Source organism: Gouania willdenowi, chromosome 4 (assembly GCF_900634775.1).
Source record: "Gouania willdenowi chromosome 4, fGouWil2.1, whole genome shotgun sequence".
In the NCBI taxonomy this organism is placed as follows: domain Eukaryota; kingdom Metazoa; phylum Chordata; class Actinopteri; order Blenniiformes; family Gobiesocidae; genus Gouania; species Gouania willdenowi.
The window spans coordinates 585,886-602,546 of NC_041047.1; the positions used below are offsets into that span (position 1 = coordinate 585,886).

At 38.7% G+C, this 16,661-nt stretch overlaps 3 protein-coding genes across 5 annotated transcripts; 1 reads left to right on the forward strand and 2 right to left on the reverse strand.

The window, feature by feature from the left end:
- Positions 1-968, reverse strand: LOC114461785 (UPF0449 protein C19orf25 homolog). Its single transcript, XM_028444146.1, has 3 exons — positions 932-968; positions 377-556; positions 1-311 (listed from the first exon to the last, which is right to left on the reverse strand). Exons 2-3 carry the CDS (start codon positions 516-518, stop codon positions 109-111), a joined length of 345 nt encoding a protein of 114 aa, XP_028299947.1. The 5' UTR covers positions 519-556; positions 932-968; the 3' UTR covers positions 1-108.
- A 3,795-nt stretch (positions 969-4,763) lies between these two features.
- Positions 4,764-6,948, reverse strand: LOC114461781 (receptor expression-enhancing protein 6-like). The gene is made up of 5 exons (XM_028444141.1): positions 6,733-6,948; positions 6,476-6,569; positions 6,272-6,410; positions 6,029-6,197; positions 4,764-5,966 (listed from the first exon to the last, which is right to left on the reverse strand). Exons 1-5 carry the CDS (start codon positions 6,863-6,865, stop codon positions 5,818-5,820), a joined length of 684 nt encoding a protein of 227 aa, XP_028299942.1. The 5' UTR covers positions 6,866-6,948; the 3' UTR covers positions 4,764-5,817.
- Positions 6,115-16,661, forward strand: LOC114461779 (tetraspanin-33). 3 transcript variants are annotated; one of them, XM_028444138.1, is made up of 9 exons: positions 6,115-6,247; positions 11,699-11,796; positions 11,904-11,961; positions 13,618-13,742; positions 13,815-13,889; positions 14,047-14,142; positions 14,215-14,343; positions 15,109-15,270; positions 15,354-16,661. In XM_028444138.1, the coding sequence occupies exons 2-9, from the start codon at positions 11,740-11,742 to the stop codon at positions 15,528-15,530; spliced, it is 879 nt and encodes a 292-aa protein (XP_028299939.1). In that variant the 5' UTR covers positions 6,115-6,247; positions 11,699-11,739; the 3' UTR covers positions 15,531-16,661. The 3 variants fall into 3 exon arrangements, with proteins under 3 accessions (XP_028299939.1, XP_028299940.1, XP_028299941.1); XM_028444139.1 differs by having other exon boundaries at positions 14,221-14,343; XM_028444140.1 differs by having other exon boundaries at positions 15,375-16,660.

Genomic DNA, 16,661 nt, shown 5'->3' on the forward strand with positions numbered 1-16,661 from the left:
TGTGTGTGCGTGTGTGTTGGCCACTGTTCAGGTTCAGTTTTCTCAGTCTTTCAAATTAAAATCTTCCAGTGAGAGGGCTTTTATTGTGAAGGAACCACCCTCTGGAGGTCAGAGGTCAGGGGTCGCTGCTCTTTGCACAGTCAGGTTTTGACCCTTGACCTTGGCCACGTCATTTTCCAACTGAACCCCAGCATCTTCAAGCACCGCCCTCTTTTTGTGTAGCTCCGCCCCCGCTTCCTGTAAACGCTGCTGAAGGAGCAGGAAGTGACGCACCTGGTTGAATCGCTCGTCAGTGGCGGAGAGCCCACAGTCTGTAAATCACCACATAGCATGAGCACAAGAACAACCGTAACACCGACAACACTCACTCTCTCACCTTCCCCGCTCTCCTCCCGGACCTTGAACACCGGGTCTTCGGGTCCAGCCCGGCTCATGTCCTCCAGGATCCGCTCCACGGAGGGCGGCTCCGGGCGGCTCGGCAGCACCGGCCGCTTCTTCCCTTTGGAGCCGAGGTTCATCCCGCTTGTGTGACACCAGACTTCTGCAGAATGCACCGCTACTTTTAAATAAAGGAAAGCCAGAGCTTGTAAACGGTAACTTTTAACATAATCCTTGTAAAATACCACCGTATCTTTCATTCGGTGCACATTAAATTGATCTATAACGTTCTGTATTCGTATAATTACAGTTTTATTCCTCGGTGACATGTTAGGATATTTATGTTAGCCATGCTAACCAGTAATCAGAATCTGTTTTAAACTGACTGATTTAGCTAGTTTTATTATTATTAATAATAATAATAATAATAAGTTACACAACAGATTGACAGGAATATTTGGGGAATGAATTAAACGTACATCAGAAACACATTAAATTAACGGGTTACGTCATTAATTCCTACATTTTCAAACCGAGTTCAACATAAACTTACCGAAGTGTTTTTCTGTCAGTTTCACGAAACAATGACTTGGTTTTAAACAGAAATAACGAGTTCAATGTGAATAATCCAACGCAAAGTAAATGTTAACGTGTCATCTCACGCAATGACGTAATGCATACGTCACGCACGATCACGTGACTGAATGATGGCGAGTTTCTGTGTTAATTTAAAAACCTTTTTTTTAAAACTTATTTAAAGAGCTTAGGAAATGTAATATATAGGTTATATAAACCACATAAAATAATAATACAATTATTCATTAGAAGAAATATTAATATATTTAATAGTTTTATTACTGATGAATGTAAACTAAGGTAATAACATAATTATCAATCCATCATTATTTTAATATTAGGTTTTTGTTGCTTTTTTTAAAAAATACATATTTTCTTTGTCTAAAATAATAAATGAAAATAAATGGGTACAGTTTTACTTCTAGACATTTTATTTCATTAAAAACAAAGACATGAATCTAAGCATTAGAGACAGATGTGAGTAAACTCCACATGTGATCAGATAAAATAATAAATGATATGATAATGAACTAGAAGCTGTGAAATAATAAAGTGCAGTGTCTCAGTTTGTCCTGTAGGCGGAGCCAACGAGTATAAAGTGGATCTATTCAAGTGAACAAAAGTAGAAAATATGTTATAATGCAGACATTTACCTTTTTGACACAAAGTTTTTGGAAAATAAAAATCACATTTTTACACATGGTTTGTCCTTTAAATAACAGTTGTTTAATTACTTTCAACTTTTGAATCAAATGTTTAGTAGTTATTAAAGTGAACCTTTGATCTCTGATTTTACAGTAAGTGGATGATGAAGGCTACTTATTATTAATTATTCATGTGTTTTTGTTGGTTGATGTCCAGTGTTTCCTCTTTTATCCAGCGATGCTTCTTTTCTTTCTGTTAAGTGTCAGAAACATCATCAGATTACATGTGGTGTATCGGTTCATCTGGTGACCAGAATAATCAGTGACAGGCTGTGACGCTGTTAGCGATCATCTGTCATATAATACCGTTAAACATGGAACTTTACATCAGAGAACCTCAAAGTGCTCAATTACAATTACGTCTTCAATTATTGATGTTCAATTACAACTCAATTATGATTGGCATTTTTCAGATTACAATTAAAATTACAATATTTTTTTCCACCTGAAAGTCAATCACAATTACATTCTCAATAACTGAAATTCAATTACAATTAATCACATTTACTGAGCCTTTAAAAAATAACCTTATTAAACATAACCTTCCTCTTGTGTTAGCTTTCTGTTAGCATCTCTAATGCTAACGAGTCAGTTTGACCCATGTCTATAATCAGCTGTAAAATACAGTAACAAATATTATCTATTGTCTAATTAGTTTCTTTGTTAGGATTCACAATCAATGACTATATTAGCATTAATATTTATGGTGTGTAACTATACCCATAGATTTATATTAGTTTTTTAATGTTAAAATGATCCTAAAGAGACACAGTAACACGAATCCACAGTTTTAAGTTTAATAAGATTTTAATGAACAGTTTTTCTGTAGAATTTCCATGAAATTTCAATATAATTTTAAAGTCAATTACAACAGCAACATTTTTTCAATAACAATTTTAATGATAATTACGCCATTTAATTGTAATTAATGATCAATTACATGGATGACGTCACATGTCAAACTTTGATCACCTGAAGCAGGTGGTGTTGTGGTGTAACTGGTGACCATGTTATTTTGTGATTGATTTAGAAACTAGATTAATCTGATCATTATTATTCTTTAGTTCAGGTAACATTTAAACATTAAAGACTCAGCAGTTATAATGATGACCAGTTGAAGCGAAACACCTGTAACTACAACTGCTCTAAGATGTGAAGTTATGGTTGGTTTCTAACGTGTGGACTGAAGACTTACTGAAGGGGTTAACCCAGGAAAGGCTGCAACAGGAGACAGATCAGATTAGTTTAATCCTGGAGGAACGCACAGGAACACAGGGTTCAGGGTTTACAGTCTCTGGAGGGGGTCACGGTCCAGGTTCCAGGGTTTGTTCACCTTTAAAGGTTTAACGTTGAAGGTTTACTGTGTTCAAATTTGTAGGTTTAAGGGTTAGTAGTTCGTTTTATTCAAGTGCAACATTTTTCTAACAAACACTGAGTCCATTTGATTATGTGGGACAGTGGTTCTCAATCTTTTATGTCCCGTGGACCCCCTCTTCATATCATTAGTACTCCCTCAGTAATTAGGGAGCCAAGCCCACGGTCCTAGGAACCCTAGTTTCATTTTATTTTTCTCTTGGCAAAAGTGGTGCTGCAGAATAAACCGTGCAAGGTAGGGCGGTGCCCTTTGGAGGGTGGGTCCAGGACCCCCCCAGGGGACCTTGGACACAAAAACTAACATATGTCTGCCAGCAGGTGGCGCTATAACAAAGGTCAACATGTTTTGGCCTGTAACTCCCACGCTGTTTGTTGCACATTCAAAAACTTCATATCCACAGATTCCCTGAATAGCACTGAATCACCTGGGCTAGGCCACGCCCATTTCAGCCTAAACGTTTGTTGGAGCAAAATCACGAAAACTGGAAAACCTACTTTTTCAAACTTCTCCTAGGAGTTTGGTCCAATCATCGTGAAACTTGGCTCGTAGAGTCTTCAGTTGGACCTGATCTAAAGTTCTGCCAAGAATTTCGCTCGAACAAAATATGCGCAAATTATTAACGAGTACATTTTTCTAGCTAGCCATAAAAAAACGCAAACTGTTGCATATCTCGGTCAAACTAATTGCTAACAACACCAAATCTGAGATCCTTGGTTGTCATGTGACTGTGAGGGTATGCATCAAATTTGAATAATGTAGGTCACTAGGGGGCGCTGCAGATATAGAATATTTATATCTCTTAAATGGAACGACTGATTTTTACCAAATTTGGTGGGTATGACCTTGGGTCCTTTCTGAGGTCATATCTCGAAGTTATTCACAATTGGTCAAAGTGGGCGTGGCTTATTACAACATACACAACAAACATTTATTTCAGCTGAAGTATTATGTTGAGGGCTGTGAAAAGCACACAGACCACCCATACTAAAAAGTGCATCATTAGGTGCAACTTTTTTGGGCTATAACTTTTACATTTTAAATCACATTTTCATAAATTTTATATCTACGTATTCCCTAAATAGTCACATCTTCTGACATAGGCCACTCCCACAGCATATATCTCTTTGTAAGTCTCTACACATCAAAATCCTACTTTTTCAAACTCCTCCTAGTGTTTAAGCTCTATTAGCTCCAAACTTTGCACATACAAAACTCCAGACTCTCCTGATCGCCACAAGCCCATCATCCTTCGTGACGCACTTCCATGGGCTCCGCAAAACCTGGGGGTCGAGTCGAACAGGAAGGCTTGGCCCCCTTTCATAACTACTTGCAGTTCTAGTTTTTTTATGTGTAAAACAGCGGTCTCTCCTAAACCCCTAAACGTGTCTCTAACATTGGTTCCCTAAGGATTAATCTATAACTTCAAAACAATGAGTGGATATAGTTAAACTACAACTTTTATGCAATTACTGCAGTAGTAAGTAAATACAATCTCCTTTGTAAAATGTAGCTAATTATTGTCTCCTATTATTAAAAGTGTGATAAAATGGCCTCTAGAGCATAAAATAATCCTGTTTCAATAAGTTACAAGAAAATCTAGTATCATGGCTTTGATCTGATGAGACTAAACTGTAGGTGTTTAGACACATGGACGTTGCTTATGTTTGGTGAAGAACCTTAAGAACAGTTAAACATGGTGGTGGAGCATCATGCTGTGGTTCAGGGCCATCATGAGAAATGTAAATTATGTTGAAATTTTGAACGATGATATTAGAGCTGCAACTCACGATCATTTTCAGAATTGATTAATTGGTCAATAAATTAATTGATTACTCGATGAATCAGATTTTATTAAAACACTGTTTATCTATACAGCGCGTATGCAAGTCACACACAAACACATGTTGTGTACACTCACAAATCTCTGCAGGTGAATGTTGCAGCCTAAGTTCATAAATGTGCTGATAGTCTATAGCTTGAGGTCGTCCAACAAGACAATGACCCAAAACACACATCGAAGGAAACCAAAACCAAGGTCCTGGAGTGGCCTGCACAGAACCAAGACCTCAATACTATTGAATCTGTGGCTGTGCTCAAAGTGAATGTCCATGCTCGGAAACAATGTGCAATGGAAGAAGGGGATAAAATCCCCCAGGAGACCACAGTCTCTTCCGGCAGCTCTTCAGGGCGGTCTCATTGTGATTACCGTAAGTGTCAGTATATTCGTGCACAAGAAAACAACGTGCGGCTGATTTGACCAGACAAACACGAACCACGGCTGGCTTGACCACAGTCCGCGGGCACGCTGCGCACCTGTGTTTGATGTGCTGGTTTCCTCGTGCGCTGATGTTTATATTAACAGATGTCTGTTAATAAAAGCAGGTTTACCACTAAAACTAATGTACTGTAAATATGTCATTTGTATGAGGAAAAAATAGGTTATAATTGTGTTTTTCAGGCTCTGATATAAATATATTTTTGACTGACCCTGGTATGGGATTTGCCAGGTCGGGTTCAATCGGGTGCTGTGCGGTGAACGAGCGGTCAGGTGACATGTTTGGATTAAGAGAGAAAGATCAACCAATGAAGGAGAATGGAAGGAACAACTTTTACAAACATATAAAAGAGGGGTTCCTGAGCACACAGAACAGAGACGGACTGGAACAGGCTCGGGTCGGGTCTAGATTCTAAGGCCGGGTTCCAGCTTTCATGAGGTGGTTTATCGTGGTGGGTTCTGAGGGTTTGTAGGGATTAGGGGTAGAACTGGGTGCTGGCTGCTGGGCTTCAGCTGGTTCTCACTCGGTTCTCCTGGATCACTTTGGAAAGCGGGGCCTTGGTCTTTGGGCTCTCAGCTGATGAGATGGGTAAACTCTTCTGGTCCGACTGGACCTCTGGACTCACCAGAGCTTTGTTCTTCACCAGCGTGGACAAAACTGTAGAGAATGTCAGATATGGGTCAGAACCAAACACTCAGCTCATCCTGGGCCTCTCCTACCTTCTCTGGTCAGGTTCTCCGCTGCCTCCATGGCCTTCCCACTCAGGTCGCTCACCATGTTGTCCACCATGGCTTCATGACGGAGGAAAATGGGTCGTACCACTTTGTTGTAGATGATCTGGGATCCGTTCCAGGCGACGGGAGCCATGCACCACAATAGGAAGAGACACTGGTCCACAGAGAAGAGATGAGTCATCAACGGTGGTCCGACCCCTGCAGGTGAGTCTGTGTGTGTGTTCTCACCTTAAAGGCATAGTAGAATGGAAACCAGTAGAGGAAAATGTCTGAGAAGAACTCCCCTAGGCTGAAGACGCCATACACCACCCAGTACGTCAACCACTTAGTGTCGTCCTCTTTGCTCTCGCTTTCAATAGCTTTGATTCTGTCAGGAAACAAAGAGTTAACTCCTCCTATTTTAGTCTGAGAAGGAGAAACGCATCAACTCACGAATAATACGCTGGGTACACGAAGCCAATCAGGTTACAGAGGAGAGCGGCTCCGTATCCGTAGACCAGGTAGAGTCCGGTTAGAGACACGGCACCTAGGAGACAGGAACCGTTATCACTAATGAGTCAAAATGAGTCAGAGTGGTGAGTAAACTGAGGTGAATGTGAGCTAACAAACGCTGATGGTTCCTCTGTACACAGCAGCTGGCCTCAGATTAGCGGCTAAAGCAGGAGAACCAGGAGAACCTGTAAACTCACTAGCTGCCAGGATCTTCTTCTTGATCCCCGTCCTCTGCTCCACGGCTCCTAGAAAGTCTGTCACCACGTTCTTCTCACTCAGGAACTTCTCCCCCCGCTCTCTGAGAGATGACAACACGTCCAACAGACCCATGTGTCTCAATCAGGTCCGCAGGCAGCGCGGGTGTGTGGGTGGGGGTGTGGGTGTGTGTGTGGTGTGGTGTGTGTGTGTGTGGGGGGGGTGTGTGTGTGTGGTGTGTGTGTGTGGGTGTGTGTGGTGGGTGTGTGTGTGTGGTGTGTGGGGTGTGTGGTGGGGGTAATCCCACACTGTAATCTGTTTACAGAGGAGGAGGGCAGAAACCACCTGCTGAGTACAGCCACAACCACTACTATATACACAACACACTACTATAAACCAACACACACTACTATATAACACAACAACACACTACTATATAACACAACACACACTCTATATAACACACCACACTACTATATAACACACACACACTACTATATAACACACACACACACACTACTATATAACACAACAACACACTACTATATAACAACAACACACTACTATATAACACAACAACACACTACTATATAACACAACAACACACTACTATATAACACAACACACACTAATATATAACACAACAACACACTACTATATAACAACAACACACTACTATAAACACAACAACACACTACTATATAACACAACAACACTACTATATAACACAACACACACACTATATAACACAACAACACACTACTATATAACACAACAACACACTACTATATAACACAACAACACACTACTATATAACAACAACACACTACTATATAACACAACAACACACTACTATATAACACAACAACACACTACTATATAACACAACAACACACTACTATATAACAACAACACACTACTATATAACAAACACACACTACTATATAACACAACCACACTACTATATAACAACAACACACACTACTATATAACAACAACACACTACTATATAACACAACAACACACTACTATATAACACAACAACACACTACTATATAACAACAACACACTACTATATAACACAACAACACACTACTATATAACAACAACACACTACTATATAACACAACAACACTACTATATAACACACAACACACTACTATATAACACAACAACACACTACTATATAACACAACAACACACTACTATATAACAACAACACACTACTATATAACACAACAACACACTACTATATAACAACAACACACTACTATATAACACAACACACACTACTATATAACACACAACACACTACTATATAACAACAACAACACACTACTATATAACACAACAACACTACTATATAACAACAACACACTACTATATAACAACAACAACACACGACTATATAACAACAACACACTACTATATAACACAACAACACACTACTATATAACACAACAACACACTACTATATAACACAAACAACACTACTATATAACAAACACACACTACGATAAAACAACAACTACTATATAACACAACAACACACTACTATATAACACAACAACACCGACTATAACAACAAACACTACTAATATAAAACAACACCACTACTATATAACACAACAACACACTACTATATAACACAACAACACACTACTATATAACACAACAACACACTACTATAAAACAACAACACACTACTATATAACAACAACACACTACTATATAACAACAACACACTACTATATAACACAACAACACACTACTATATAACACAACAACACACTACTATATAACACAACAACACACTACTATATAACACAACACACTACTATATAACACAACAACACACTACTATATAACACAACAACACACTACTATATAACAACAACACACTACTATATAACAAAACAACACTACTATATAACAACAACACACTACTACTAGATAACAAACAACACACTACTATATAACACAAACACACTACTATATAACAAAACACACTACTATATAACACAACAACACTACGATATAACACAACACACTACTATATAACACAACACACACTATATAACACACAACACACTACTATTAACCACAACACACTACTATATAACACAACAACACTACTAATAACACAACACACACTACTATATAACAACAACACACTACTATATAACACAACAACACACTACTATATAACACAACAACACACTACTATATAACACAACAACACACTACTATATAACACAACACACTACTATAAACACAACAAACACTATATAACACACAACACACTACTAAATAACACAACAACAACTACTAATAACACAACAACACACTACTATATACAACAACAACACTACTATATACAACAACACACTACTATATAACACAAAAACACACTACTATATAACACAACAACACACTACTATATAACACAACAACACACTACTATATAACAACAACACACTACTATATAACACAACAACACACTACTATATAACAACAACACACTACTATATAACACAACAACACACTACTATATAACAACAACACACTACTATATAACAACAACACAACTAGATAATAACAACACACCTACTATATAACAAACAACACACGACTATATAACCAACACAACCTATATAACACACAACACACACTACTATATAACACAACAACACTACTATATAACAACAACACACTACTATATAACAACAACACACTACTATATAACACAACAACACACTACTATATAACACAACACACTACTATATAACACAACAACACACTACTATATAACACAACAACACACTACTATATAACAACAACACACTACTATATAACACAACAACACACTACTATAAAACAACAACACACTACTATATAACAACAACACACTACTATATAACACAACAACACACTACTATATAACACACAACACACTACTATAACACAAAACACTACGAATACAACAACCACTACTATATAACACAACAACACACTACTATATAACAACAACACACTACTATATAACAACAACACACTACTATATAACACAACACACCACTATATAACACAACAACACACTACTATATAACACAACACACTACTATATAACACAACAACACACTACTATATAACACAACAACACACTACACACAACACACTACTATATAACACAACAACACACCTATATAACACAACACACACACTATATAACACAACAACACACTACTATATAACAACAACACACTACTATATAACACAACAACACACTACTATATAACACAACAACACACTACTATATAACACAACAACACACTACTATATAACACAACAACACACAAACCAGATAACAACAACACACTACATATACACAACAACCACGACTATATAACACAACAACACACTACTATATAACACAACAACACACTATATAACACAACAACACACTACTATATAACACAACAAACACACTACTGATAACACAACAACACACTACACACTACACACTACTATATAACACAACAACACACTACTATATAACACAACAACACACTACTATATAACACAACAACACACTACTATATAACACAACAACACACTACTATATAACACAACAACACACTACTATATACACAACACACACTACTATATAACAACAACACACTACTATATAAACAACAAAACACACTACTATATAACACAACAACACTACTATATAACCACAACACACTACGATATAACACAACACACACTATAGAACACAACAACACACTACTATAACACAACAACACACTACTATAACACAACAACACACTACTATATAACACAACACACTACTATATACACAACAACACACTACTAGATAACACAACAACACACTATATAACACAACACACTACTATAGAAACACAACAACACACTACTATATAACAACAACACACTACTATAAACACAACAACACACTATAATAACACAACAACACACTATATAACACAACAACACACTACTATATAACACAACAACACACTACTATATAACACAACACACACTACTATATAACACAACAACACACTATATAACACAACAACACTACTATAAACACAACAACACACTACTATATAACACAACAACAACACTATATAACACAACACACTACTATAACAAACAACACACTACTATATAACACAACAACACACTACTATATAACACACAACACACTACTATATAACAACAACACACTACTATAACACAACAACACACTACTATATAACACAACACACACTACTATATAACAACAACACACTACTATATAACAACAACAACACTACTATATAACACAACAACACCTACACACTACACACTACATAAACACAACAACACACGATATAACACAACAACACACTACTATATAACACAACAACACTACTATATAACAACAACACACTACTATATACACACAACAACACTACTATAACACAACAACACACGACTATATAACACACACAACACATACTATATAACACAACAACACACTACTATATAACACACAACACACTACTATATAACAACAACAACACTACTATATAACACAACACACACTACTATATAACACAACACACACTACTATATAACACAACAACACACTACTATATAACACAAAACACACTACTATATAACACAACACACACACTATATAACACAACACACTACTATATAACACTACAATAACACAACACACTACTATATAACACAACAACACACTACTATATAACACAACACACTACTATATAACACAACACAGCTGGAGGCTGCTGTGGGGGCGTGTCCCTGTTCGTCCTGTAGGGGGCGCTCTGAGCAGAGGAATCTGACAGGAGGAATGTCCACAGGTTAACACACGCCTCCTGCTCAGAGTTCATTACAATATACAGTGTGTTCACCATCCTACACTAGGTCTGTGATGGGACCCAGTCAGTCCAGTATATGTGGGGACCATGAGAGGTTACAGAGGCATCAAGTACACACTCTTCATCCTCTGCTACTTCTTCTGGGTGAGTTAGCACTGCTGAACCTTCTCTGGTCTAAAGGTCTGTGTGGGACCTGGTCATGGTAGAACCAGGTCTGTGTGTTTGATCTGTCAGTTATTGTCTCCCTACAGGTCGTGAGTTCCATCCTCATCGCAGTTGGAATTTATGCCAAGATCGCTAAAGAGAAAGGTTTGTTTATTGTTTATCTTTCTGTGAGAAATACATGCTGATTCCTACGGCCTCCAGGTACATTGTGACATACTGTGTGTTACTGTGTGTGTTACTGTGTGTGTTACTGTGTGTTATTGTGTGTGTTATTGTGTGTGTTACTGTGTGTGTTACTGTGTGTTATTGTGTGTGTTATTGTGTGTGTTACTGTGTGTGTTACTGTGTGTGTTACTGTGTGTTACTGTGTGTGTTACTGTGTGTGTTACTGTGTGTTATTGTGTGTGTTATTGTGTGTGTTACTGTGTGTGTTACTGTGTGTGTTACTGTGTGTGTGACATACTGTGTGTGTTACTGTGTGTGTTATTGTGTGTGTTACTGTGTGTGTTATTGTGTGTGTTACTGTGTGTGTTACTGTGTGTTACTGTGTGTGTTATTGTGTGTGTTACTGTGTGTTACTGTGTGTGTTACTGTGTGTTACTGTGTGTGTTACTGTGTGTGTTACTGTGTGTTACTGTGTGTTACTGTGTGTGTTACTGTGTGTGTTACTGTGTGTGTTACTGTGTGTGTTACTGTGTGTGTTACTATGTGTGTTACTGTGTGTGTTACTGTGTGTGTTATTGTGTGTGTTACTGTGTGTGTTACTGTGTGTTACTGTGTGTGTTACTGTGTGTTACTGTGTGTGTTATTGTGTGTGTTACTGTGTGTGTTACTGTGTGTTACTGTGTGTGTTCCTGTGTGTGTGTGTGTGTGTGTGTGTGTGTTACTGTGTGTGTTACTGTGTGTGTGTGTTACTGTGTGTGTTACTGTGTGTCTGTGCGTGTTACTGTGTGTGTGTTACTGTGTGTGTTACTGTGTGTTATTGTGTGTGTTACTGTGTGTGTGTGTGTGTGTTACTGTGTGTGTTACTGTGTGTGTGTGTGTTTTACTGTGTGTTACTGTGTGTGTGTGTTTTACTGTGTGTTACTGTGTGTTACTGTGTGTGTGTGTTACTGTGTGTTACTGTGTGTGTTACTGTGTGTTTTACTGTGTGTGTGTGTTACTGTGTGTCTGTGCGTGTTACTGTGTGTGTTACTGTGTGTGTGTGTGTTACTGTGTGTTTCTGTGTGTGTGTGTTACTGTGTGTTTTCCTGTGTGTTACTGTGTGTGTGTGTTACTGTGTGTTACTGTGTGTCTTTGCGTGTTACTGTGTGTGTTACTGTGTGTGTTATTGTGTGTGTGTGTGTGTTACTGTGTGTGTGTGTGTTTTACTGTGTGTTACTGTGTGTGTTATTGTGTGTGTGTGTGTGTTACTGTGTGTGTGTGTGTGTGTTACTGTGTGTGTGTGTGTGTTACTGTGTGTTTTACTGTGTGTGTGTGTGTGTGTGTGTGTGTTAGTTACTGTGTGTTTTACTGTGTGTGTTACTGTGTGTTTTATTGTGTGTTACTGTGTGTGTGTGTGTGTGTGTGTGTGTGTGTGTGTGTGTGTGTGTGTGTGTTACTGTGTGTGTTACTGTGTGTGTGTGTGTGTGTGTGTGTGTGTGTGTGTGTGTGTGTGTGTGTGTGTGTGTGTGTGTGTTAGTTACATTCCTGACGATGAAGTTTTTCCAACATGTTTCAACGTTTTCTCTGACAGCTTATCTCAGTCAGTTTTGTCTGTATTTATGGGGACCATGTGCCTGACTTTGTGTGTGTGTGTAGATGTGGTGGACACCCTCACTGTAGATCCAGCTCTTCTGCTGATTGTGGTGGGGTCAGCAATGTTCCTCATTACATTCCTGGGATGTTTCGGAGCGCTGCGTAACGCCACCTGTGTGCTGAAGACGGTACGACGTTTAAACACACACACACTGATTTAGTCACTTAGATAGTCTGACATGCTGTGGTTCCTCCTCCAGTTCCTGTCCATCCTGGTCCTGGTTCTCCTCCTACAGGTCGCTGCTGGAGTGGTTGGATACTTGTTCACAGACACGGTGAGACCAGCACACACACATTCTACCATCATGGATCTATACATTACTATTATTATTATTATGATTATTATTCACATTCTTTTAAATTATCACAATTTATTCTAAACAATTAATTTTTGATTTTATATATAATGTGTGTGTGTGTGTGTGTGTTGAGATGATGGAGAGGACAGAGAGGCTGATGATGAAGGCTGTAGTCCGGTACAGAGAGGACCAGGACCTGGAGAATGCCATCGACTTCATCCAGAAGAAGGTGAGAGGAGGTGGGAGGAGCCCTGAGTGGTCAGAGGTCAAAGGTTGATCTGATTGCTGCTGATTGGACCAGTTCCAGTGCTGTGGAGTCCAGAACTACAGAGACTGGTCCCAGAACCTCTACTTCCAGTGTTCAGACTCTAACCCTAGCCTGGAGGCCTGTGGGGTCCCCTTCTCCTGCTGTGTCCTCCAGCAGAACCAGGTCAGAACCTACAGTAATAATAATAATAAAAATAATCATACATTTTATTTATAAAGCACTTTTCAGACAATAAAGTGCAGCTCAAAGTGCTTTACATAATTTAAAAAAAAGGAAAAACACATACAGAATGACACACAGGATCAAAATAAAGACACAATGATGACAATGGCACGTGCACGGCTACAGAGGCTCCATGAGGAAACACTGGATGAGAAAAGAGATGATTAAGGACAGTAAAAATCTAAAAAAGTCTAAAGATAAAACAAGCTGTAAAACTGAAACGATGGCTCATTGTGAGTGTGTGTCCTGACTTTGGGAGTTACTAGAAGGTCAGCGCCAGAGGACCTCAGGACCTGAGAAGGTTCATAGGGTAAAAGTAGTTCTGAAAGGTGAGAAGGCCTAAGACCATTAAGACACTTAAAAACCTTAAAATGGATCCTAAAACACACGGGGAGCCAATGCAGCAATTTTAAAAATGGTGTAATGTGTTCCCGCCTCCTGGTCTTCATCTGTAATAGTTGTAAATTTGAAATAGTTTAATGTGTTTTTGTGTGTGTGTCTGTCATTTGTGTGCTTTTGTTGTGCTTTTTCTTTTGTCATTTTGTGTATTTTTGTTGTAGGTTTTATTTTTTTGTGTAAATTTGTTGAATGTGTGTGTAGTTCTTGTTGCGTGTGTTCCTGTGTGTGTGAGGTAGTGTTCCAGCCCCTGCTTAGCCATGAGCAGAGGAGATGAAAATCACTAATCTGCTACTGGTTCCTCTACAGACGGTGCTGAACACCATGTGTGGTTATGGGATGCAGCAGCAGGAGGATGCCTCTGCCTCTGAGGACGTGTTCACGGCTGGTTGTCTGCAGACCATCGTGTCCTGGACCAGGACCAATCTGCTGCTGGTGGGAGGGCTGACAGCCGGCCTGCTGCTGCTGGAGGTGACCCTCCCTTCACTGGTGCACATCACATCACAGCCCATAATAAGCAACATGTGACATCATTGTTGCCATTGACAACACAGCTGTGTGTGTGTGTGTGTCAGGTGTGTATGATAGCTCTGGCTGCTGTACAGATCTGTTGGATTAAAAGAGTGCGAGCACAGGAAGAGGAGGAGTCTGCAGGCAGACGACAGGACAGGAAGGACAGCTACTGGTACCCAGCGTTCACTGACTTCAACGACCAGTGGTCAGAGGGCTGATGATGTCATCACACGTCATACATGTGATGGGCTGAAGGTTGAAAATGGGAAAAAAGCTGAGTTATGCCCCTTTTTGTTTATATAATTATATCTCTGTGACATGTTAATTTCCAAATATTCTGATAAAAGTGTTATGTTTTTTGCCATATGTGCCTGTTTTTTGTCTCCCTCTTGTGGCTCTTTGTTTTTCTTTTAGGCTTGGTCCTGGTGGGGCGTGGACTCCGAGCAGGCACACCTGGTTCCAATGACTCATCACTGCAATACGAAAGCCTCAGACTCACCTCCACTCATCGTTGGATTGTTCTAGAGATATCCTGAAGTCTGTGCCTTTTGCCAAGTTTTATTTTTGATTCTGGACTTTTATTCTTCTAGTACCCGAGCCTGCTCTGGAGCCACTCCCAGGATCAAGCCAAGAGGACACTTTTTGTTAAATAAATTCACGTCGACCCACACTTTGGGTGTTGTTTGTTTATGGGTCCAACTTAACAACCCTAACAAAAAGTGATAAATGCATTTTTTGTGTAGTTTTATTATTCTGGAATATTCCTTTTTTCTTAATCGAGTTTAATAATTATATGAATACTCTAAAGTTTTTAAGAAACAAAAAAGATGAAAGAACTCTGTTTTTGAATGAAGAACTGTTTCCTGTGCCTCAGTAACATAATACTGTGATGTCTATATTACTTCATTATTTACTAGTGATTACTTCCCTTGCTTTATTTGTTTTATGTTGTTTTACTGATTTGTAAAATATTGCAATTTGCACATAAAATTTAAATATATATATATAAAAAACGTCATTGATGCACGTCACTTATTGATGCATGATAATTACTCCTTATTTCTTACTATTCTAATGAGCCCGCCCTGTTACCCATCGATGCTATGTGCTAAGCTAACTGCAAACATGTTTGGAGGACAACAAAAACATGAAAATTTTTCTGACCAGATGGGTGTTTGATCAAACCCAGTTCAGAATTAAGTCCAGGTTTAACCTGAGAGTCAGCCTTTGTAAAGCCTGGTTCTAACTGGGAACAGTGGTTTCATCATGAGAAAACACCTTGGTTACCATAGTAACACAGTCCATGTGTCAAACCTGCTCCTGACCAGATTTAATCTGCTGAGTCACTC